Genomic DNA, 24,835 nt, shown 5'->3' on the forward strand with positions numbered 1-24,835 from the left:
ATATAACCGTAATAAATGCAATAATGAAAATATATTAGAATCTTATATCTTTTTATTATTCTCTTTCTTTGATTTTTCTTTTTTTTTGATCCAATGACGTCAATGAATTTTTATTTGGCCTCTTCTTTCCAAATTTTAACTCCATAGTAGAAGAGGTTTCCGAATCAATATTAATTGCACTACTATCATTATCGTCCTCAGGAATGTTACTTTTATCTAGATTCAAATCTATAAAATCTGGTTCCGTTGAATTAGTATTCTCTTGAAGATTGAATTGTCCAGAATCACCCGGTGCCTGATATCTTAATGAACATATTTTATTTTAATTTAAAAATGAAAAACCGATATTGATTCCTATAAACCCCTTGCACTACAACAGCGTATAAAACTAGTGATTTGTTCGGAGGCCTAAACATGATAAACACAAATCCTACTCATAGAAAATCTTACATATATCTTACAAACATAAGAGCACAAAATATAGTAATGAATATAATTCTGCTCATTAAGTCATAGTGCAAGAGGTTAATTTCTAAAGAAATCTTACCCAAGTTCTGTAGTATCTTGAGCTTCTTTGGATAACAAAATATGAATTTCTGGTACCAACTGATTATCTCCTTCCTTAGTTTTTGCTCTAAAACAAAAATAAATCATATAATATCTTTATAAATAAAATAATAGGTTACATTTTAAACTTTATGTTCATGATTTATATACATACACAACGTAACGTAATTTATTTATTTGATGTAATCCTGGATTCTTAACTTTAAAAATTTCACTACAAGAAATAACTTTATAGACAGCTTTTCCAATTCCACACCAAATAATATTAGTAAACTTTGGAAATTCCTCTAGTGCATACCTTAAGACATTTCCTATCTTTGTACCACTGTTAACCTAAAAAAATGGACACGTTTTAATAAACGATATTTGAATCGATCTAAACAAATTTTTAATTAATCAATCATATGAAGTAACAGATAATAAATAAAAGACGAATACTTACACGCATTAAAATATATTTTTCAGGTAATTTGGTGAATGGTAAATCTTTGTTTTCAACAGAATCTCCATCCTTTTTTAATTTATAGGGTACCTCTGCACTTCTTTTCTTAGCTCTCCCCATTTGTAAAAAAATCTAATTGAATGAAATAAATAATCCTTTTTACAAGAGATATTTTTATATTTTTACAGACGAATATCGATTTTAATCACGCACTGTCGTAATTTATATTCCTCGTACGAACCTTACTACGCGTGTTGCATTAATAAATGAATTAAACATTTTCTAATGAAAATTTGAAGTCAACACGACTAACTTTGGATAGTTCAATTTTTTGAGAATCTGTTTGGAAAATAGAAGACATAAGGGGCTTAAATTCCAGTTAGAGTTTTCAATTTCCAGTTTAGTTATCTGAAAAAGAAAAAAGAAAAGAGAAATAAATATTTCACGAATAGTACATATATAAATATATATATATAATATTAAAAAATTGATTGAAAAATATTCGAAGTATTTAGGACGATGAAGAAGTCGAAGTCTTGAAATACGTGCCGTCTCATTTACCTCTGTCTCTTTTTCTTTTTATTTTACTGGGTCAGGGGTTCACAGTATTGCTTCTTCAAGACGAGCTAATAACGAAGAATCATTAATGGGGGAATTTGAAATGGTTTTCTATAATAATGAAAATATTTTTATAATAATTATCACTTTAAAATCAAGTAAAAACATATTTCGAATATCGAATATTTATCGAAATGTTTTCTCGTGTAAAAAATCGATTTTTATCGATCTATGAATATCGATATTTTTTGACAGATTTACAATCGATATTTTTTGATAGATTTACAATCGATATTATTTGAAATCTATTTGAATGAATTAAATACAAACTTGTGTTTATTCAAAAACAAATAAAATAAATAAAATATACAAAGTATTTTTACCCATTCAATTTATTAACCATACCAACATTGTTTGATTTTAGTAATCTAACGTGGCTAGATATTATAGACTATATTATTTTTTAAATAAAAGTTAGCTTGACCGAAATGAGAGAGAGAAATAATGACGAAAGTCTTCCCTATCAATATTTTCCAATCAGCATTCTATCCCATGATAGGATTTTGATGGCAGTTAGGTAGAAGGATATAAGATTAGAGGGGGGTGAAAGAAAGGTTCATTGAGAGGGTTGTAGGTGTTGGGGGTTGAACGCGTAGGTGTATACCAATATGTTCTTGGTATGCGGCATAGTCGGCATAGCGTCGTGACTTCGACGGCATATTGCATTATTAAACACCCCCCTAGGCGCCTCTTGCCTGCATTCCATTATTATGAAAGGGTTTTTATTTCTAAAGGGTGACATTTCGAGCCTAGATAAAAAAAAAGGAAAAGAAGAAGAACCCAAAAAATATATAAGGGGAACGTACTTCGTACTATTTGAACTATTAAACCATCCTTCTTTTCTTTTCTTTTCTAAAAAAAGAAATACTTAATAAGTTACAAAATGCTAATAATGCAGTAGAAATTGTTTTTTTTGTCATACGTTTATATAATTGTGTTTTTGTAGTTAGATTCAAACTAATTTACATGATAATTACAGGAACGTGACTCGATCGTTGTAATTTTTTATTGAAAATAGAGAGAACGTAGGTCGTATAAGATAGATCAACAAGAGTTTTAATTGCTTTCCTCCTGCCCTCTCCCCTCAACACTTTACAACACCCGTTCACCCACCCCAATTACACCCTATACTATTATTATTATTAGATTTCTATTAGAAATATCAGAAGATGTCTTCTGGTGATGACATCTTTTTAAACATGTCTGTACCACCTTCTCTTTTCTTCCATTCATCTAAATGTACTTTGGAAGATGTACGTTGCAAGCAATTTATTCGAAGTGGTTTTCTTTTTCTTCGTCTTCGTCTTCTCCTTCTTCTTCGAGTATCGCAACGATTTTCTTATACACTTGAAGAAGAAGAAGGAGAAGAAAAAGAGAAGAAAAATCATTTTTTTCTATTCGATTTCCAATTATTATTTGCAATTAAAATTAATATAATATAGAAATTTATATTTCTCAAAAACACGTCTATTATTCTTGATATTAATATTATAATTAGTTACCAAAAAACAATGTTACTATTATTAATAATTATTATTACTTCGAACAATTGTCATCCTTCATAATAATTAATAATACTTCATAAATATTCGTACTAGCATAAAACTTTCATATTTCCATTAATTAATCCTATAAACAATTATATTGAAGAAACAAATTACGGAATAACAATTAGATTTTTCCACTCCTACATATCGTTGAGAATAACAATCAATCTTATTGATAAAAAAAAAAAAGAAAAACTAAAATAATAAAGTAGCTAAAAATAATTCGAACAATTTTTTGTAACAACCACGCGTCTGCCGATAATTAAGCAAACGGAAATGATATCGAATTACCCTAAATCAGAAATCTTTGATAATAGATAGAAATGAACGATGAAGTTGAATCGAAATAAAATCATCCCTTGCGATTGCGCATGACTCTTAGGGGTGAATAACGAAATTATCGCACCCCCTCGCGCTTATATATACGACCAAGATGATCGGCGAAAGTTTGTATTGTTCAATCGTTCCTCGTTTCACCATAAATTCTTATATTTCTCCTCTTTCTCTTCTTCTGCACCAATTTATCTATTTATCTATTTATCTATCAATTAACAAAGTTTTGTGTTATCTTCTTTCATGCAACAAGTAGGACCATATCGATCTAACTAAAAAATAAAAAGATTGTGAATTAAAATCAAAGTGATCTATATTAATTTCGCGTGTATTTGTTGTGTATGTGGTATTGTAAAATTTATATGTGTGATCTCATTTGTGCGTTTAAATAATTATTATTATTATTACCTGTTAGAAAAATTGTTTTAATCGATTCGTAGATTTTTCGTTTATTTTTTCCAAGTAAGAAGTTCATTTTTTTTATTTCGAAAAAATGGATATCGAAGAATTTCGAATTCGTGGGAAAGAAATGGTCGAATATATATGCAACTGTATGAATAATATTCATAAAAGAAGAGTAACACCAGATATTGGTCCTGGATACTTGAGACCGTTGTTACCTTCAGAAGCACCTCAACAACCTGAAGCGTGGGAAGATATTATGAAGGATGTTGAATCTAAAATTATGCCTGGAGTGAGTTAAATATATCTCATTAATTATTTTCATAAACAAATACTAAAAAAAAAAAATTATGTAAAAATAGAAAACGTGATTTGCGTAAATTCATGCGTTGGATGTAAATTAATTTAAAAAACAAATTATTGTTAAAAAAATTTGATTAAAATAGATACAAGGATTTATGTGAATCGCGTAAATCATGTAAATGATGTAAATTAAAATTTAAAAAAGAATTCTTGTGTAAGAAAAAAAAACAATTAGATACAAAATTATAGATGAAAATAATTGTATATTTATGTGTGTTATAGATCACACACTGGCAACATCCAAGATTTCACGCATACTTCCCAGCAGGAAATTCTTTTCCATCGATTCTTGGTGACATGTTATCAGATGCGATTGGATGTATCGGTTTTTCTTGGGTCAGTTATTATCAATCAATCGATCATTAAGATTTTTAATTTAACAAAAATTCTAAATTAAATTTTATTACTACATTGATTTAAATAGGGAGAGAGGAAGAGAGAGAAGAAAATGAATTGTTATTTAATAATCTATATAGCTGGAGGATAGAAATGATCGATCGATCCTAGTTGTCAGAAGAAAGAAATTATTATTTGCTATAGGATGATACTTTTTATATATATATAGTATATTTTATGATTTGATATGTCAGATATTACTTGATGAATGCTTTTTCATAAATTCCCTTTTTTTATTTATATAATAATATATTATTATATTATTTTAGGCTTCCAGTCCAGCTTGCACGGAGTTAGAAACAATAGTTTGTGATTGGTTCGGTAATTATTAATTTACATTTAATATTATCGCACGGATAAATTTCAAATATAATAATTTAATATTAAAATTGAAGGTAAGGCCATTGGTTTGCCAAAAGATTTCCTATATTTTAGCGAGGGCAGTAAAGGTGGAGGTGTCATACAGGTAGAACAATCTTTTTTATAAAAGTATTTAAACCTAATTAATAAATAAAAGAAAAATATTTATATATAAATTATATATGAAATTTTAAAGGGTTCTGCTTCGGAATGCATTTTGGTATGCATGTTAGCTGCAAGAGCTCAAGCTATTGCTAGATTAAAAGAATCGCCGGGTCATGCACATTTAGATGAGACTGTATTATTGGGAAAATTAATGGCCTATTGCAGTAGAGAAAGTCATAGTTCTGTTGAAAAAGATGCTATGATTTCGTTTGTTAAATTAAGAATCCTAGAACCCGATGAAAAGAGCGTACTACGTGGTGAAACATTAAGACAGGTATTTTGTAACAACGATTAATAGATTATAATTTATTATTTATCAGAAATAATTAAAATTCCGCATTTGTACTCTTTAAAATAATATTTACTATAAAATATTCCAGGCTATCGAAGCTGATCTCGCAGAAGGTTTGGTTCCCTTTTTTGTTTCTACAACTCTTGGCACCACTGCTTGTTGTTCCTTTGACAATTTGAAAGAAATTGGACCGATCTGCAAAAAATATCCTGGAGTAAATAATTAATTATATTTATATTTTTATCTTCATTCGCATTAATATATTCAATTTTGAATAATAAATAATATTCATTTACAGATTTGGTTACACGTAGATGCAGCATATGCAGGGAACGCTTTCATTTGTCCAGAATTAAAATACTTAATGGCTGGAATCGAATATGCAGATTCATTTAACACTAATACAAATAAATTCTTATTAACTAACTTTGATTGTTCTTGTCTTTGGGTAAAAGACAGATTCAAATTAACAAGCGCTCTAGTTGTTGATCCGCTTTATCTTCAGCATACACATGCTGATACTGCGATAGATTACAGGTCTCGATCAGATTTCACAATAATCTTTCAAATTGAATTATAATTTTCATACTAATAATTTTTAAATAAATTTATTTTCAGGCATTGGAGTATACCATTAAGTAGACGATTTCGTTCATTAAAACTATGGTTTGTTATGAGAAACTATGGTATATCAGGATTACAAGCATATGTTCGCAATCATTGTCAACTTGCAAAGAGATTCGAAGCCTTGGTGAGGAAGGACTCAAGATTTGAGATATGCAATGACGTTGTGGTGAGAAATATATTTCTCATTTTAAACATATATTTCTTAAACTAAAAGAAATTGTTCTCTAAATTAGTTTTTATATAATTTTTAACAGTTAGGTCTAGTATGTTTCCGTGCAAAGGGTTCTGACAAACTTAATCAAAAACTTCTGAGTAGTATTAACGATTCAGGAAAGATACATATGGTACCAGCACGTGTTAATCAACGTTATACAATTCGCTTTGCTCTTGCTGCACCAAATGCATCTGCTGATGACATTGGTAAGTTCAAAATTCCAGATTCTTGACAAACAAACAAATACGAAGTCTTTGCTCTAAACTATTTCTAAGATAAACATTAAAAACAGAACAAATAAATTATTTATTATGACAGATATAGCTTGGTCCATTATAACAGACTACTTGGCAGAATTGTTAGAATCTAAGGTACAAAATTAAAATTAAATTACAGATTATTTAATTACATCGTCTTGATCTTGAAATCATGTTAATCAAATCTTGTAGGATGTGATGGATGAGTTGGCTGATATTCGTGAGAAGAAACGTAAAGCTACGTTGGAACAAAGACGATCCTTTTTCGTTCGTATGGTGTCTGATCCTGCTATACAACCTGGGTTTACTAAAACGCCAAATAGAACCGGGGCGAAGCTTGATACTCAAGCAACGATTGGTGGTATTGGAACTAACTCCCACACTGGAACGTAAATATTAATTTATCATTTAAATAAATATCTTTTGAACATGTTTTTTTTGTAAGCTGATACTATAATATTATTTGAATACAATTTTAGACGTTCATGGATATCTTGGCCACTGGCATATTTGAAGCATGCAAGAGATGGTACTGATACAAGCGAGTTATCCTTAAGGTATAAAACAAATGATAATAATAAATGTTAATTAATTCTAATTAATGTTTCATTCCATTAAGATTTCGACATTTGGATACAATGGTAAGATTGAAAACAAGTGGTGCTGGAAGTAGACGTGGTAGTAGCAATGGATGTAGTCCAGAACCATCACCTACAGCTTCACCGTCTCGTGGAAGATCACCCAATGGCAGGACGTAATGATTACAAGTATAATGATTAGAAAATCTTGTAAAAACAATTTCTCTTTTAAGTATTCAAAATATAAATAATGACATAGTTTGAAGACGAACAATGATTCAATTGTTGTTAAATTTATCTGTTCACTTTAATATGAATACTGCCTATAAAACAAATGTAAAGAATTGTTTGCCAATGGATTAATTAAACAATTTAATTCCGATATATCTACGATTAGTTAAATCAATTATTATATTTTCCTTTCCTTAAAATGAATTAATATTGTTGATTTATTATCGAGAAATGAATTTTCATAGTTTATTCTCTGTCTCCTAGATTGACAATAAAACCCGTTCGATCGGCTTCTGCATATAAACCTATTTAAGGAAGAAAAATGAATAAAATAATAATAAAAAAACGAACAGAGAGAAGACTGTAGAATATTTTCAGATTTAAAAGAATGATTTCATTTGTACAGTTCCTGGTAGTTCGTTGGAAATCCAATTGAAAAAAACGTCGAATGCAAGGAGACCATGCGTGAAGGTGATGTTGAGAAAATGGAGTCTGCCTTGTATCTGTGTTTATATGTTACAAAGATTGAGCGGTGACCTGTCACCGTTTCTACAGGGTGCTGTAAATGTAGGTGAAGAGTAAATATCTATTAATAAACAACGGAAAGCGCGTTAAGGGTGGGGGGTTGAATTTACTCCCCGTGCAACATCGAAAGACTATGTGCTCGTTTATTCAAGCACCGACCCCATCACGTTGCCATAAGCCATTGATACTCGCCACATACACATATAAAAGTGTATACGTATATCTGAAAAAAAAGATATACTATGAAATAAATACAAATGAATATCTCTGAAATAAAAAATATATGAAACAAATGAAAAATAAAATATAAGTATATATTTCTTTAATATAGAATAAAATATTGAAAAATCTATGAGATATATAAAAATATTTTAAATATATATATTACATTTTATTTCATATACGTTTTATTTCATTTTTCGTATATATTAAACATTTAATGAACAAGAAATTATATAACGCGTGTGTACAAAAGCTATCAAAAGAAGCCGTGAACAATAAAAATGAAATAGTTTGAAGGTTCCATATTACGAAGATATGATAATACTAATCTCCGATTATTCTTATCATAGGTATTTTAATATTTGTAATATGTAATTTTTTAAAAGGACGAATGATATCGTAACATTGTTTATGACCTTATATGCAGTTTTCGATAAAATAGAAAAAAAAAACAAGAGATAATAAATGAATAAAATTTTCATTAAAAATTACCAATGAAAATGATCTATAATGTATCCTTCTATTGAGAATTCAAATAATTAAATGCCAAAATTTTTTTAAGAGAATCGAACAATTATACAAGAAATTATTTTTATTCGTCCTTCTAATAAATTCATTAAATTGCACACAATTATAAATAAAATTGATTTCGATTATCCTTAAAGAGTTCGAGGAATCGGAAATAAAAATACCATTGAGACATATTTCCGTAAGAAAAAATTCCTCAAAATTGTACTTAATTTCGTTGTTCCGGTGTAATTGTTTTTCCCATACAATTCTTTATAATATATTCAATTACAGGAACTATTCGATCGAGATTGATATAAGGATAATTTATTATTCCGTGTATTTATTATACGCGTATATGTTCCCTTAAAATATTACACCTGAACTTAAACAATGTTTTTTCTCTGCAATGATTATTCGCCACTGTAAATAAAATCTTTTGGATAAAAGAAAAAAAAAGAAAGAAAAATATAGTGAGATTTTATTTAAACATATCGTTAAAGTCCCTTTATTCTTATCAAAAACTTGCAAAGAAATAAAAAGGAAAATTTCCACCATAAAAACTAATCTAATGTTTCCCGCCACGTAATAGACAAAACCCGCAAAACGGTGACGCAAATGAATGAAAAAATGTAATTTTCTCGAATCTATATCGTAAGCCAAAGTGACCAACAACATGACGAAGAGAAGAAGGGACGTGCAAAAGTGATAGTGTCAATAAAAGTGACCGGCGCTTTGGCTGATGCTACAGTTTCCCATCGAGTTTGACGCAAGTCACGTTAAATATTAGAACGAGATCGGACTTTTATTTTCTATAAGTTCTTCGCTAAACAGTTAGTGGCTTTTTATTCATACAAATATTATTATATTTTTAAATATCACGTATCATTTGATACATATTTTATCTTCTTTTTACAATTTTTCCTCCTTCTAACGTTTTATATATTTAAAACGCGCGAGTGAATTCTTTTAAAAAAAAAAAAAAAAACACAAAATTAATTTATGAAATATTAATAATATTTTTATTAAAATTTAAAAGAAAAAGTATTCTTCTGTATAATAAGATTTATATTAGTGCAAATTTTTAATGTAATATTAAGAAAATTGTAAGCAAGCTATATTAAGAACGAAAAGAAAATGCAATTTAACGAGCAATGTGTTAATATTCATTTTTTGTGCTTAAAAGAAAAATTTGTCGGTACTAAGTAACGATTAGTATAAAATTTAGATCGTTAACAATTTTTTAAAAATAATATAAAAGAAAATGTGTGAACGAAATTTAAAAAAATAATAATAATGAATAGATCAATTGCTTAACTTTCGGAATTATAACGAGTAACGATACATTACGAGTCCAACGATTGATATGAGTATAAAAAAAATAATAAACGCTTGTTAAACAATATTTCTATTTCTGGAATCAAATAAAAATAAGTCTGATTCTTTTTTTACGTAATTGCTGATAGAAAATGTTAAATAAGACACGTTTCTTGAAATCGTGCCTAATCAAAAGCATTCATACTTTCTTTAAACATACATACAAGCATACGCATATATACACAAAATTAAAATAAATTAAAATAAAATAAAATAATATAATATATAATATATATAAAATATAAAAAATATAATATAATATAATATATTCTAGTAAATTGGCTTATCATGAACATCGACGAGTTTCAAGTACGTGGAAAGGAGATGGTCGAGTATATATCCGAGTATTTTCGTACCTTGGAAGGTAGAAGAGTCACTGCAAATGTTGATCCAGGATATTTGCGACCCCTTTTGCCAAACGAGGCACCAGCTAAACCCGAATCATGGGATGCCATTATGAAAGACGTCGAAGGGAAAATAATGCCTGGTGTAAGTATCGATTTTATCTGATAAATTTGATCGATCGATTACCCCTTCCCCGTTCATTCTAATTATAATTTTCTTTCTTTTCTTTTTTATATAACACAACATATAAGAACGCAAATAAGTGTGCGTGCGTGTGTGGAAAAATACGTACGTATGTTAGAAACTTTGACAAAAGTATGCTCTTGTCTAAAATAATGTTACATCCACTTTAACGGATGTTTTTTATGTTCACTCAAGTGATCCAAACTGCGTTTCAAAAATACAAACACACACATGCACTCACGTATACCTTCTATAGTTCGCTCAAGTATTATAATATGTAGGAAAAAAAAAAAAGAAAGAAAGAATAAAATAAAATAGAAAAATAACACCCGCTAATACATGTGTATGTATATGTGTGAGTATATACACACATATGTATACATATATATATATATATATATATAATATATATAAAAAAAAAAAAAACAAGATTAAAAGTCTATGTAACGCACGATTGCTCACGATGATGGTCGAGACGACGTGAAAATCGATTTTAAAAAATTACTTGGAACTTACATATAATTAGAACATTAACTATATAACTTAAAGTTGATGATATACAAAAATAAAAATATATTAATATTAAATAATAATAATTATAAAATATATAAATATTCATATATTTACAGATCACGCATTGGCAACATCCAAGATTTCACGCATATTTTCCATCAGGCAATTCCTTCCCATCTATCTTAGCCGACATGTTATCAGATGGAATAGGTTGCATCGGTTTTTCATGGGCATCCAGTCCTGCTTATACAGAGTTGGAAACTATTGTTCTCGATTGGTATGCTAAAGCTATTGACCTACCAAGAGAATTTTTATCAGAAGAAAAGACATCTAAAGGTGGCGGAGTTATTCAAGGTTCAGCATCTGAGTGCATTTTAGTGACAATGCTAGCTGCTCGAACTCATGCTATAAAATTACTGAAAGAACAGGAACCAGACCTGGAAGATTCAGCTTTCTTGCCAAGATTGGTCGCTTATTGCTCAACAGAAGCTCATTCTTGTGTGGAGAAAGCAGCAATGATAAGTTTAGTCAAATTAAGAGTTCTCCAGCCAGATGACAAGGCTTCTCTTCGTGGTAAAAGACTGGAAACAGCAATTAAGGAAGACGTGGCTAATGGTTTGGTACCGTTCTTTGTATCCACTACATTGGGTACAACTGGATCATGTTCTTTTGATAATCTCGTTGAAATTGGACCAGTTTGTAAGCTTTATTCTAGTATATGGTTACACGTGGATGGTGCTTACGCTGGTAACTCATTTATTTGTCCAGAGATGAGACCTTTCATGGCTGGAATCGAACATGCTGATTCCTTTAATACGAATCCTAATAAATGGTTATTAGTTAACTTTGATTGTTCGTGTTTATGGGTTAAGAATAGAGTAAAATTGACATCCGCTTTAGTTGTGGATCCTCTTTACCTTCAACATGCTAGATCAGGTGAATCCATTGATTATCGTCATTGGGGTATACCGCTGAGCAGAAGATTCAGAGCTTTGAAACTTTGGTTTGTCATGAGAACTTATGGTATAACTGGGCTACAGAAATATATAAGGAATCATATTAGATTAGCAAGAAGATTTGAAGCTCTCATGAAAAAAGATAGAAGATTTGAAATAATGAACGATGTACGCGTTGGTCTTGTATGTTTTCGATTGAAAGAATCAGATGAGATCAATCAGGAACTCTTGGCGAATATCAATGCATCTGGAAGATTACATATGATTCCTGCTAGGGTAATGGGTAAGTATATATTGAGATTTTGTGTTGTAAGAGAGAATGCAATGGAAGAAGATATTGACTATGCCATTGAAGTTATCGAAGAGCATGCAACAGAAGTCTTATTGGCGCACTATCAAGGTACCGAAGATGAATTCAGGGCTAAAGGTCCTAAGAGTCCTGCTGCATTGGATAGGAAACTTGTAAGAAAGTTCAGCTTCACCAGAAGTGTTACTAGAGATGTCTACAAAAGATCAAAATCAAAGTCGAGTCTTCACGATGGTGCAACACCCATCATGGTTGTAGATGATCAAGCGCAAGAAGTTGATAGCATTGAAGAAAATGTCTTCTGCAACAGTAGGTAGACCGCAACTGAGCTCACGGTACCTAAGAAAAGAAATCAACTATTATCCTTGCCGTGAGCTTTTAATCATTTTCTGGAGTAACGTACATTGGAAATATAGAATTTATAAAGTGTGTCCTAGAATTTCAACGATTAAGATTAAGATTAAGATTAGACTGATATGTTTTTGATCAACATCTAATAGAGCATTGAAAAATGTAAGCATATGAGTGTTCGAATATCATCAACCTTGATATATAAGAAATTATTCAAACTTGATATCATTTATGCAAACGTAAGCAGAAAGGTAGAAAAAAAACAATAAATCATTTAATGCAATAATATTCTAACACTTGTAACTATATAAAATATGCATACACTGATAATATCGAATTGACATAATCGATCTGCTTGTATTATTATGTAATGTATGTGCATTATCGTAGTTTGTATGTACGAACTTGGTTTTAATTTACTTACATAAAACAAGTAGAATCTATATTTGAGGATAATGGTGCCTAAAAAACAAAGTTACGAATTTATTCTTTGTTTTAATACTTGGAACTTTTCAAATGCACCGTATATATATTTAAAACTGTAAAACTTTTATGTAATAGTTAAGAATCATATCAATTTATCCAAGTTAGATACTATGCAATTATGTATACGCGTAAAAATCGAATAATGATGTGTATAAACAGGCAACTAACGACTGCCATTGTATGCAAGGATCGTAATAATTTTCTATATGCAAAGTAGTATATATATACAAAATTGACTTTAATTAACAAATTTTATATAAATGGTAAAAAATATATGTACAAAGTGTCCTGTAACTGGTGATATAAGCAAGCAGGAGGTAATTTTACATGAAAAGCTAAGTAGAGAACATAAAATAAAACTCTTTCATACAAGATTTTGTTTTTGAGAAAAATAAGTTGGAAAATTTGTCGAGTACACGTGTACTACATTTTCAAGTTAGTCTTTCATATAGAAATACCTTCTTTTACTTGTACCATCAGTTACAAGAGGAACACTCTGTACATTGAATATAGAAAATTATAGAAATATGTTAGTCGACGGTATGAATGTAAATTATCTATTAAGTAGACGAACATATTTATACTTATGTTGCAAAAAAGCGATACTTCATTATTTTCAATATGTTCATTGTTATTTAAATAATTTATTACGCCAATTACTAATCTAAAATAACAAGAGTACTAACAGACGAAAAAATTTCTAGTTAATAAATATGCATATTTTATTACTCTGTTAAAATATTAATTTATTATTAAATATAAGAATAAAAAATTAAAATAAAAGTATTATTTGCAACGAGATTTAAAGATGTCCTGAGTTTTATTTCTATGACTATGAATTAATAATAGATAATAAATAATACCTGCTGTATTATAATTGAAATAAAAAAGTAGCTCACATAAATATCTCTTTGCACAATTATAATTTACAAATCATACAGTAAATATGAATATTGTATTTAAAGAAAATAAAAATAAAAACATTTTTCATTACGTAATATTAACCTTTTTATTAATTCAAATCTGATCCTATACTGTACGTCATAATTGGCAAGAAAAATAATTATGTTTTTAAAATAAATAATAAAATTCATAAAGTAAAATCTAAATTAGCTGTAATATTAAAGATTACTTAAATGACTATCTTTTTAACTAACCAATTATAATTAATAATTTGTTGAGATTGGATATTACGAAATAGCCATAAGCAGAATGTGCAATATAGTTCATTAATATTAAAGGTGATAATAAAGATACAGATTTAAATTAATGATACAATTTGTATCAATTGTATTAAAATATATTTTCTATTACGTATCTTTTTTCTTTTTAATCGATAATTATATATATAATTAAATCTATTATATAAATAACAGTCTTTATAAATAATAGAAAAAGCTTACTTTACATTTGACCGCATTGCGATATTGTTACAGGTATCTTCGGTTTGTTATTTGGCCCAGTAGGAACGTTTTCTACTTTTCTCATGACCAATAAACCGTCAATTACTCTTCCAAAAACTACATGCTTCCCATCTAGAAAATTACACTTAGCACATGTAATAAAAAATTGACAACCATTGGTATCCTTTCCGCTATTCGCCATGGAAAGTAATCCAGGTGAGTCATGTTTCAAGGTAAAGTTTTCATCAGGGAAAGTTCCTCCACCATAGATGCTGATTACTCCTGTACCATCACCATTTACAAAATCTCCTCCTTGTATCATAAAGTCTTTGATTACTCTATGAAATATAGCGCCTTTGAATCCTAATGGTACACCGTCCTTTCTATACTCTCCGGTACAAAATTGTCGAAAGTTTTCTGAAGTCTTTGGACATACATCTTCGAAAAGCTCAAATATCATACGACCAATTTCATTCGTACCCACTGATACATCAAAAAATACCACTGGATTATTTGGATTGCGCAGCTGAGCTTGGATCTGATTCCAAGTAGGCATATTTCTTTCTCGATTAAGTACACTGTACATACAATTAATTTTCATAAACGTTTAGAAATCTTATATTTGTAATTGTATTAATAATAATGTAAATAAATCTGTTGATATTAATATATATATATAATCAAATGTTTTACCTCATCAATGAATATCACCTCAAGTTCTAGCCTCAAAATTTGATGCACCTTTTTCGAGTTGAACAAAAATATTTTGTCAATAATCCTGTTAAATACAATATTTTAATCACACTTTGATACGTTTAATTAATTATTATATCGTAAATAAATTCTACGTTATGATGGAAATAATGTGTTTATATACTAGCCGGTAAGCCATCGAAATACACACGTAGACTTACATAAATGTAAAACTAACATGAAATAACTTCGAAAAAGGATATATTTTATTTAAAAGTAAAAATTACGAATAATTAACATATCGTAGCACTAAGAATTATTAAATAAAGTTTAGAACAAATATAATAAAATTAAAATCTAATGATGCGCACACCTGTACGTGGCCATTTTGTTTTATTTCTATCTGATAAGTCACGTGACCTGAATGCTAATTCAATCCACACGAGTAGCGCTAAATTTGAATTTAATTTTTTAATAATATAAATTTTCAAAGTATGTGTGATATAACAAATGTGAAATTAAAAACAATTGTTTAATTATTATCTAAAATAAAAGGCAATTTTATTTTTGTCTTTGTCATGCTGTACATTATAAATGCCTTTAATAAGTCTTTATTTACACTTATATTATTTTTACTAATGGTAAGTTTTATATGGTAAAAACTGTACTATGGTACCTTTAATATATACATGTTATTTGGAATAATTCCATTATAGTTGTCTTTTTTGTATATAGAAATATTTATATATATATAATTATATACATATATATATATATATATATATATATATATATATATATATATGTATTTAAATATAAGATCAAAGAGACTCTTATACAAATTATTTAAAACAGTGTACTTTTTAAAAATTCATTAAAAAAAGAGTGTAGCGGCTACTACTATTTGGTATTATATTATTTATAATAAATCCCAATTTAATATAAATATAATTAAAAAAAATTTAATTTTTTGTAAGTTTCTTCTTTTGTGAAATAAAAATATTTGAAAATTACATATGAGTTTTAACGTGTTCCATTAATATATTTTTATCAGTAAAATCTTCCCCACATATACCACAAACTAATTCTTCTCCATCATCGCTATCTTGTTGATAATTAACAATTTCTATAACTGTTCCTTGAGAAACTCCTTCGTGTAATAATGATTCCTGTCTATTGCAATTATGACTTTTTAATGTCTGATCTTGTCTAGATATATCATGCGTAGCCATATCCATTGGTAGATTAGTATTACCCATCTGCGCAATTTGACTAGAATAATTTTCGTGATCTTCAGGATTATTAGTTATTGTCAAAACAGGAAGTGATTCATTCGGCTTTGATAATAAATGTAGGGCATTACTTTGTTTGGAGGATTGTATTAAATGCATTGTATCAACTTCATCATTTCTATTCGTAGTTATAGTATGAAGAGCATCATTATCTTGTAAAATATGCGCAGTGTCATTTTGTTTTTCCATAGTAATTAAATAAGAATCAGTAGGTTCTTGATCATTTTGTGTAATATGAACATTTTCATTTTGTTTGTTGTCTAATATTAATCTTACATTATCATGTTTAAGTTCAGATATCGCAATTAAATTTTCATTATGCCTTTCTGCAGTAACTACGAGATAAGTATTATTTTGTTTATTATTTACAATTTGTTGACAATCTGGTTTATCCATTGCTTCTGTAATAGACAACAAAGCTTTATTTTGTTCTAATCTTGAAATTTCATGATCATCTATATTCTGTTTCTCTTGTACACCTTCTCCTAAGGATGCTTTAGATTTTTTCCTCGTAGGTCGTGATTTAGGAGCATTATTATTTGTTTTAGCTTTAGCTTCGGCTATCATTTGATCAGAATGTTTAACAATGTGCGCACACAATTCATCACGATCTTGATTCAAAGCACCGCACAAAGGACATGGATAAGGCGGTCCTGTAACTTCGGTTTCATTTTTTCCTGCAGCATGAACCCATCTAACATGTTCACGAAGAACTACTTTCTGATTAAAAGCTCTTGAACATAATGGACATACATGTGGCCTTTCTCCTGTGTGAATTCGTTCGTGTTTTCTTAATGTACCGCCATCTCTAAATGCTTTCCAACAAAATTTACAACCATATGGTCTTTCACCAGTATGAGTACGATTATGAATTAAATATCCTTGACGAGAGGAGAAAGTTTTTGAACAGGTATTGCAATGGAAATATGCTGGACTTCCTGCATGAGTTCTACCATGCTCCCAAAGACCTTGACGCGATACAAAACTTTTTCCACATTCTGTACAAGTGAATGGCGAGTCACCAGGATGAGCAGATAATCTATGCTTATCTAATTGATTTTGTTTTTCAAACTGCGTTCCGCAAACTTCGCAACAATGAGTTTTCTTCCTATGTATCCATTGATGTCTAAACATTTTCTGCTTGGTCGTAAATTTCTTCCCACATTCCGAGCAAGCGTGTTTCCCCCATTTGCTATTTGATACACCCTGATCTATATTATTTTGCATAATTTTTTTGGTGCAAGTAGTTTGATGAGTTGCCAGATGACTTGCATCTTGAAATTGTTTATCGCAATATTCACATTCAATAGGCATCCAGTTCTTAGATGCATGAACTTTTTCATGAGATGTCAATGCCATTGCTTTTGAAAAACTAATACCGCAATGACTACACGTGTGTTGTTTGTTAACATCTGTTCCCATATCTGCATAATTTCTTCTACTTTCATTATTATATGTAAGTGCCTCAACTTTGATCATACCGTCCGAATTGTTGAATGCATTGAGAGGTAAACTATATTGCTGATTGATTTGATTATTTATATTATTCGGCTGAGTATATTCGAATTGTGTTACTTCACCATTAGGTAATACATTAAACTCGTGCAATGTATCTATTTTTTCATCATGATTAGAAATTGTACCAACAGTGGATTGTTCATTTTGAAAAGTAAATGAAGGAACACTCCAATGAACTTGACAGGTATTATAATTTTGAACAATTTGAACGGTAGAAGATGGTACAGGGACAGTTTGTGATTCAGATGTATTATTTTCCGACCACTTTCTAACTGTCTCCACTGATTGTTGTACATTATTAGCTCTTGATTGCATTATAGCACGGCCAGCTACATAAGTATGTATTTTCATATGATTAGATAAGCTAGAAGGTCTTTGAAAATCAGCACCGCAAATAGTACATTTATGCGGTCTTTCAATTTGATGAACTTGTAACATATGTGATTGAAGATTGCTTTTGGAACGAAACAAATTACCACATGTTCTACATGCGTGAGGTCGATCTACTTGATGACAAACCATATGATTATTTAAATCCATTTTTCTTTCAAATGTTTCTCCACAAGTTGTACATGATAATTTACTGACATTACACGTAGGCTGATGTTTAGCAAATTCACTTTGCATAAACAGATTGGCGCAATTGGGACAAGTGACTTTCTTATTTTCAAAATATGGATACATCCCACCCAATTGACGAAGCGCTTCCACAGCCATTGATTCATCATCGCCAGAAGTATATTGTTGCTGTTCCTCCTGTTTGATATATATTGGATAAACGCTACGGTTTTCATCCTCTTCGTCTGATCTCTCAGGTAAGATTTCAACAGCAACATGTCCTTCTTGTATATCAGTATTAACATCATTAACAGGAACTTCTGTTAAACCATCTTGCAGTACGCAATCATCAACAGGTTCACATATCTCTTCATGCGATATTATATTTTCTTGAATATTATCATGCACTCCAGATAGTGGAAAGGTAACATATTGTTCATTATCATGAGCTTCCATTGTGTTAAATTTTTCTTTTATGAAATTATATTTCTTTATATTTATTTAAATAACTTTACTCTATGAACCTAGTTTCACCTAACATTAAGTTAGGTCTTGTCAAGTTAGGTCCTGTCAGTGTAACCATTAAAAACCTTTTTAATCAATCGTACGCATATTTCTCCAAATAAATACATTTCCATTTCATATTTTGAGATTAACTTTATATTATTTTAGATTTATTTAATTATTAAAATAATTACTTTCTTTTCTATACATGTTCGATAATAATATACTTTATACGGTTAAATGCACAATAGTAGATTTCTTTTTTAAGTAATAGTATTGTTAATAATCACTATCTTTTTTTAAACTAATAACAATTGTTTAAATTAATACGAATTTGTAGAGTTGAAAGTTTCACATAATATTTAATTACTCTAAAAGATTTACACATTTAGTCAAAATTTTAACATTTAACAAGGTTACTTTGATCGTAGTATATAACATATGATCTATCTGAAGTTATCTGCGTCTCAGTTCACCCTTATTAAGAAATAAGATTTTTCGCGGGAAACATGAAAAAAAAATAATAATATAGTTTTTTTAATTACTTTCAATTAACAAGAATGGAATTATTTTTAAATTATTCATATTTTTTTTTAATTTCATACTTCTTTTTTTAATTCAAATAAATATTACTCATGCAAGTATCGAATTAAATTAAGATGCAAATGCACATTACTCGATAGGTAAGTTTTATATTAAACTTAAAAAAAAATGTATTCGAGAATATAACAATAATAAAAATGATTATATTGTCATTAAAATAAAATAATAATATATTAATGTTTCTAATATATATATAAAATATTTATGCTACTGGCAATAAGTAAAATGATATCTTGAAATATGCAGAATTCTGTTTTATCTTCCGATATGCATTTATGTCAGATAGACAAGAATCGAAACTGCAACCATCTAGCGAGAATAGAAAAAATTCGAATATTTGAAAGGTATTAGTTAATTGTAAAAACTTTATATATATTTTTTGTTATTTAATTAAAATGATGTCTATTTAAGCAGCTATTGGTTTGATACTACTTGCGATGGAATGATATTAAATAAAATATGCAAAGATGCAATGAATGGAAAGATGCAATGAATGCAAAGATGCAATGAATGCAAAGAAGCAATGAATGCAAAGATGCAATGAATGCATCGAAGGGAAGCTCTTTTTTAGATCGCGATTGTTATTTTGCTGGAATTAAAAAAGTATTATAAATATATAAAAGTTATTAAAAAATCAATACTAACACGTGCATTAGAATTAATTCCTAATACCTGTAAAAATACAAAAGATATTAAAAAACATTATAAAGTAATTAGTTTCTTTATATTTAATGGATAAAAGGAACCAAGGAAAAAGAAAGAAGGATATGATATTAATTAGGGATTTTAAAGAAACTAATTACAATTATAATGTTTATGGCAAGCGGTCTTTGGCTAGATTTTACTTGCAATGGAATGTATATATATTTAATATGATATACATTATACTGAAAGTAAAATACCATTGCCCAGGTCTAACCACGAGGAGGTAACCGCTTCTGAAGACCCGGGATGTACATCCTGAAGATATTTCCATCCGAATTAAATCGAAACCATAGAAAATGAAAGCCTCGAGAACGTTTTTTAATGAGCCCCACTCTTAGGCCCAACCCTAAGAGTTTTATTCGGAAAATCCTTGCAATTATTATTGGGAATGAAACTTTAACATTTCACTTAAATATGAATGACTATGAAGACGATTATTTAATTCAAAAGGTGAACAAGTAAGGTATTCGAGTGAGCCACTATAGTGGCGATGGACCTGGAAAAAATAATCGCAAAAGCCACTTTAGTGGCAGGCCGGCTAAGGCCTATATCGGTAATAGTAGTGCTCTACCTTTATCTTTTCGACCGTCGGTAACTTCCACCGTTGGTAACTGCCATCGTCGGTAACTTCCACCGTCGGTAACTTCCACCGTCGGTAACTGCTACCGTCGGTAATAGTAGACTTAAAAATTTGTTTACTCTACGTAATTAGGGATTTTAAAGAAACTAATTACAATTATAATGTTTATGGCAAGCGGTCTTTGGCTAGATTTTACTTGCAATGGAATGTATAACATATAAAATATGTTAAACATTATACTGAAAGTAAAATACCATTGCCCGGGTCTAACCACGAGGAGGTAACCGCTTCCGAAGACCCAAATTTCAATAAATATTCATTAAATTTGAATTGCCAGTAATACAAATCGATTTTAACACGACAGTAAGTAAAGACAGTCATATAGAAAAATCATAAATTAATAACGTAACAAAATTGTTTTCTATTCAAAATACTTTAATAGGTATGTAATGTTAAAAACAATGGATATGCGTTTAAACTAATCTTAAATATAAGTAGAGTGTATTAGAATATTAAAATAATTATTAAATAATCGATAAAAATGTCTATCGTTGTTAAAAAGATCGGAGTATATCTTCTGTGATCCTTCCTCCTCGAAATTCACCGTTGATCTGAGTCATTGTCTTCAGTTAAAGTTTTTTTGGTGAAAGTTGTTTACAGGACCTTTCGAACGTTAAGCATGTGTATAAAAGAAAATCAATACAATTAATCAATAAAATTTAATATTATAACGCTCTCATTTTAATATTCTTCTATTTTTTGTATAATTGTTTAAACTAATGTACATTTTTTTAAACGTTTCCGTGCTGTGGTGACTTTGGTGGGGGAAATTTTTATCTAAAAGAATATTAAATTAAAATTGATTAATATTCAAAAATATGTTAATAAGTATGTAATGCTTATACTAGTACATATATGTGTCTAAATAATCTGAAATATAAAGAGAGTGCATTAGTGCATTATAATAATTGTTAATTAATCAATAAAAATGTCTATTGTTGTTAAAAAGCTCGGAGTATATCTTCTGTGATCCTTCCTCCTCGAAATTCACCGTTGATCTGAGTCATTGTCTTCAGTTAAAGTTTTTTTGGTGAAAGTTGTTTACAGGACCTTCCGAACGTTAAGCATGTGTATAAAAGAAAATCAATAAAATTAATCAATAAAATTTAATATTATAACGCTCTCATTTTAATATTCTTCTATTTTTTGTATAATTGTTTAAACTAATGTACATTTTTTTAAACGTTTCCGTGCTGTGGTAACTTTGGTGGGGGAAATTTTTATCTAAAAGAATATTAAATTAAAATTGATTAATATTCAAAAATATGTTAATATGTATGTAATGCTTATACTAGTACATATATGTGTCTAAATAATATGAAATATAAAGAGAATGCATTAGTGCATTATAATAATTGTTAATTAATCGATAGAAGTGTCTATTGTTGTTAAAAAACTCGTAATATATGTTCGGAGCTCCGTCCTCTTCGAAATTCCCCTTCAGACTGGGCCTTTGTCCTCTATGTAAATTACTTTTATTGAAAGTTGTTTATATGAGTTTTCGAAAGTTACGCATGTGTATAAAGGGTGTCATAAATCCAATTAATAAAATTTTAGATTATAACGTTCTGATTTCAGCATTTTTATCATTTTTACGTAATTATTTTAATGCTCTTGTATAGAGATGACTTCCAGGATAAAATTTAGCTGTAACATAAGAAAAGTGCATTAGTGCATTCGCTGCTAGTGTCCATGCAATTTTTATACAATTTTTTAAATAAAACTACACTATAAGGATTTAATTATTATATATAAATTACAGTTATACAATTGCAAATATTGAATGAATTCTAGCTAACAGAGTAACGTCTAAGAATTAAATTACTTTTTCTCGCATTTATTAACGTATATGTAACTGAAAAAAGAAAGTACATTTCTCTTAACAATTATACAACAAACATATTAAAACAATGTATAGTTAATATACTAATGGAAAATATGAATTTTTGAAGTTTACCATTATGATAGAAGAAAGCTGAGGTGTTTGTTCGTTGAAATACCATAAAAGAATTGCCTGGATTCATTTTAAAATCTTGTAAGTTCTTCTCTTATGTATGTACTTGATACATAAAACAATGAGAAATCCTAACTGATGCTGTGGAATTCCAAATCTTCAAATACTTGCAAATCTGAAAATCGTAAGATTGTATTAGTAAAGTATCAAGCAAACTGAAGGAATCTATATATGTATATTTATGATATTTGTATAAGATGTCATTTTCTCTCTCTTTCCCCTTCTTATACTTTTTATATTACTCTTCTTTATGTTATAAAAAGAAAAGAGATAAACTTACCAGAACTGATATCAATATAAAAAAGTAAACACTATTATTATTTAGATAGAAAATTAAACACAATTAAACTGACAATGGTTAGATATATTCATGCTGTATTCTACCAATGTTTGGAAACATATAAAAAGTATAAAGTAACATAGCATTGGTATAATATAAAGAAAATTATATATATGAGTATTTTGTACACTTGTAAAACGTTTGTTGTTAATATTTAAAAAATAACGTGTAGAATAAAGACAATATACACTAAAAACATTGTCACATTGCACAGAAAAACACAATTGTATAGAAAAGAAACCACGTTGTAGATATTTTTAAAACAATTGACATCACATTGCACAGAAAAACACAATTGTATAGAAAAGAAACCACGTTATAGAAATTTTTAAAACAATTGACATACACCACTGTAACCACCCTTAAAGAATTAAAATAACAAGAATTTTTCCATATTGATACAGAATATGGGAATTTATACTTTCATAGTTGGCATGAGAGATGTCAATTGTTTTGTTTCAAATTATTTTAATTCTTTAAGGATGGCTACAGTGCTGTATGTCAATTGTTTTAAAAATATCTGCAACGAGGTTTCTTTTCTATACGAGTGTGTTTTCCTGTGCGGTTTATAGTATATACTTTCTTTCTTTTATTTCTTATTTTTTAAATATTATCAAGGAACGTGTACACCTAATAGGAAAATAAAATTGACTTTTGATTTATTAAATAAATAAATTATGTGTGTTTTTCTGTGCGGTGTGATAAGATTTATAGTGCATATTGTCTTTATTCTTTTCGTTATTTTTTAAATATTAACAAGATACGTGTACCTTAAATAGAAAAATAGAATAAATTTTTTATTTATTTAATAAATAAATTATCATATCAAGCTTGACTAGAGTGGTCATGAAGAAAGGCGAGCTACAGCAAGTACGTGTGACGAGACAAGCTTGCTGCGTGAAATACATTTAATTAATTGGGAATTTTTTATTGGTCACTTATCTTTTGCAATAATTATCAGCCAATCAGAGCTCTTTGCTGATCATTCCTCTTTCTTTTCGCGGCGTCGGTGCTGGAGATCGGACGGATGCTACGTCGTCCCGTTAATCTCAGGTAATTAAAAAATATTTTCTAACGTAAATAATCTTCCTATATACTAATAGATTCTTCTAGCAAATGACTTCCAAATGATATAATCGAAAGATTACGATAATGTCGAGGATAAAGAATATTTGCGTAGAAAAAAATTCCATGTACATTGGTATGCATTTTTCTACGCCATTATATATATATATATATATATATATCTTGTTTTACGGTATCATTTCTATGGATATCGACTTCTAATGATCGATTTTTATTGTCTGGCTTAATAAAGTATATATTTCGATAATTGTTATGTTCCTATATCCTATTTTTAACTATTCGATATTTTTCTATAATAGATGCAAAATCATCAAG

At 28.9% G+C, this 24,835-nt stretch overlaps 5 protein-coding genes and 1 long non-coding RNA gene across 16 annotated transcripts; 3 read left to right on the forward strand and 3 right to left on the reverse strand.

Annotated features, from left to right (window-relative positions):
* Positions 1-43: 43 nt before the first annotated feature.
* LOC122514817 (ribonuclease P protein subunit p25-like protein) lies at positions 44-11,610 on the reverse strand. Of its 7 annotated transcripts, XM_043631881.1 has the most exons (9): positions 11,502-11,610; positions 11,179-11,360; positions 10,380-10,453; positions 5,559-5,680; positions 1,251-1,417; positions 1,010-1,141; positions 722-900; positions 548-634; positions 44-302 (listed from the first exon to the last, which is right to left on the reverse strand). In XM_043631881.1, the coding sequence occupies exons 6-9, from the start codon at positions 1,127-1,129 to the stop codon at positions 56-58; spliced, it is 633 nt and encodes a 210-aa protein (XP_043487816.1). In that variant the 5' UTR covers positions 1,130-1,141; positions 1,251-1,417; positions 5,559-5,680; positions 10,380-10,453; positions 11,179-11,360; positions 11,502-11,610; the 3' UTR covers positions 44-55. The 7 variants fall into 7 exon arrangements, with proteins under 7 accessions (XP_043487816.1, XP_043487822.1, XP_043487815.1 ...); XM_043631887.1 differs by having other exon boundaries at positions 866-900; positions 1,010-1,417; XM_043631880.1 differs by having other exon boundaries at positions 1,010-1,417.
* Positions 3,927-7,545, forward strand: LOC122514815 (aromatic-L-amino-acid decarboxylase-like). 2 transcript variants are annotated; one of them, XM_043631875.1, is made up of 13 exons: positions 3,927-4,201; positions 4,495-4,608; positions 4,938-4,989; positions 5,064-5,134; positions 5,225-5,467; positions 5,574-5,699; positions 5,784-6,022; positions 6,104-6,278; positions 6,367-6,532; positions 6,645-6,697; positions 6,776-6,972; positions 7,063-7,140; positions 7,203-7,545. In XM_043631875.1, the coding sequence occupies exons 1-13, from the start codon at positions 4,001-4,003 to the stop codon at positions 7,339-7,341; spliced, it is 1,854 nt and encodes a 617-aa protein (XP_043487810.1). In that variant the 5' UTR covers positions 3,927-4,000; the 3' UTR covers positions 7,342-7,545. The 2 variants fall into 2 exon arrangements, with proteins under 2 accessions (XP_043487810.1, XP_043487812.1); XM_043631877.1 differs by having other exon boundaries at positions 6,776-6,941; positions 7,029-7,140.
* On the reverse strand, positions 6,852-15,593 carry LOC122514818 (peptidyl-prolyl cis-trans isomerase H). 3 transcript variants are annotated; one of them, XR_006303122.1, is made up of 5 exons: positions 15,482-15,593; positions 15,261-15,345; positions 14,568-15,145; positions 11,982-12,098; positions 11,732-11,886 (listed from the first exon to the last, which is right to left on the reverse strand). XR_006303122.1 is itself a non-coding variant. In XM_043631889.1 (4 exons), the coding sequence occupies exons 2-3, from the start codon at positions 15,263-15,265 to the stop codon at positions 14,569-14,571; spliced, it is 582 nt and encodes a 193-aa protein (XP_043487824.1). In that variant the 5' UTR covers positions 15,266-15,345; positions 15,482-15,593; the 3' UTR covers positions 6,852-6,965; position 14,568. The 3 variants fall into 3 exon arrangements, 2 of the variants coding, with proteins under 2 accessions (XP_043487824.1, XP_043487823.1); XM_043631889.1 differs by lacking the exons at positions 11,732-11,886; positions 11,982-12,098 and adding an exon at positions 6,852-6,965; XM_043631888.1 differs by lacking the exons at positions 11,732-11,886; positions 11,982-12,098 and adding an exon at positions 12,579-12,666.
* Positions 8,713-12,924, forward strand: LOC122514816 (tyrosine decarboxylase-like). 2 transcript variants are annotated; one of them, XM_043631879.1, is made up of 4 exons: positions 8,713-9,479; positions 10,298-10,512; positions 11,181-12,303; positions 12,376-12,924. In XM_043631879.1, exons 2-4 carry the CDS (start codon positions 10,312-10,314, stop codon positions 12,642-12,644), a joined length of 1,593 nt encoding a protein of 530 aa, XP_043487814.1. In that variant the 5' UTR covers positions 8,713-9,479; positions 10,298-10,311; the 3' UTR covers positions 12,645-12,924. The 2 variants fall into 2 exon arrangements, with proteins under 2 accessions (XP_043487814.1, XP_043487813.1); XM_043631878.1 differs by having other exon boundaries at positions 8,714-9,479; positions 11,181-12,924.
* Positions 15,594-16,117: 524 nt separating the features above from the next.
* LOC122514814 (zinc finger and SCAN domain-containing protein 2-like) lies at positions 16,118-19,317 on the reverse strand. The gene has a single exon (XM_043631874.1). The coding sequence runs from the start codon at positions 19,082-19,084 to the stop codon at positions 16,271-16,273; it is 2,814 nt and encodes a 937-aa protein (XP_043487809.1). The 5' UTR covers positions 19,085-19,317; the 3' UTR covers positions 16,118-16,270.
* A 393-nt stretch (positions 19,318-19,710) lies between these two features.
* LOC122514819 lies at positions 19,711-20,379 on the forward strand. Its single transcript, XR_006303123.1, has 2 exons — positions 19,711-19,815; positions 20,018-20,379. It is a non-coding gene; the product is annotated as an uncharacterized LOC122514819 (long non-coding RNA).
* Positions 20,380-24,835: the final 4,456 nt, after the last annotated feature.

The sequence above is a fragment of the Polistes fuscatus genome, unplaced genomic scaffold (genome assembly GCF_010416935.1).
Source record: "Polistes fuscatus isolate 324 unplaced genomic scaffold, CU_Pfus_HIC Scaffold16, whole genome shotgun sequence".
In the NCBI taxonomy this organism is placed as follows: domain Eukaryota; kingdom Metazoa; phylum Arthropoda; class Insecta; order Hymenoptera; family Vespidae; genus Polistes; species Polistes fuscatus.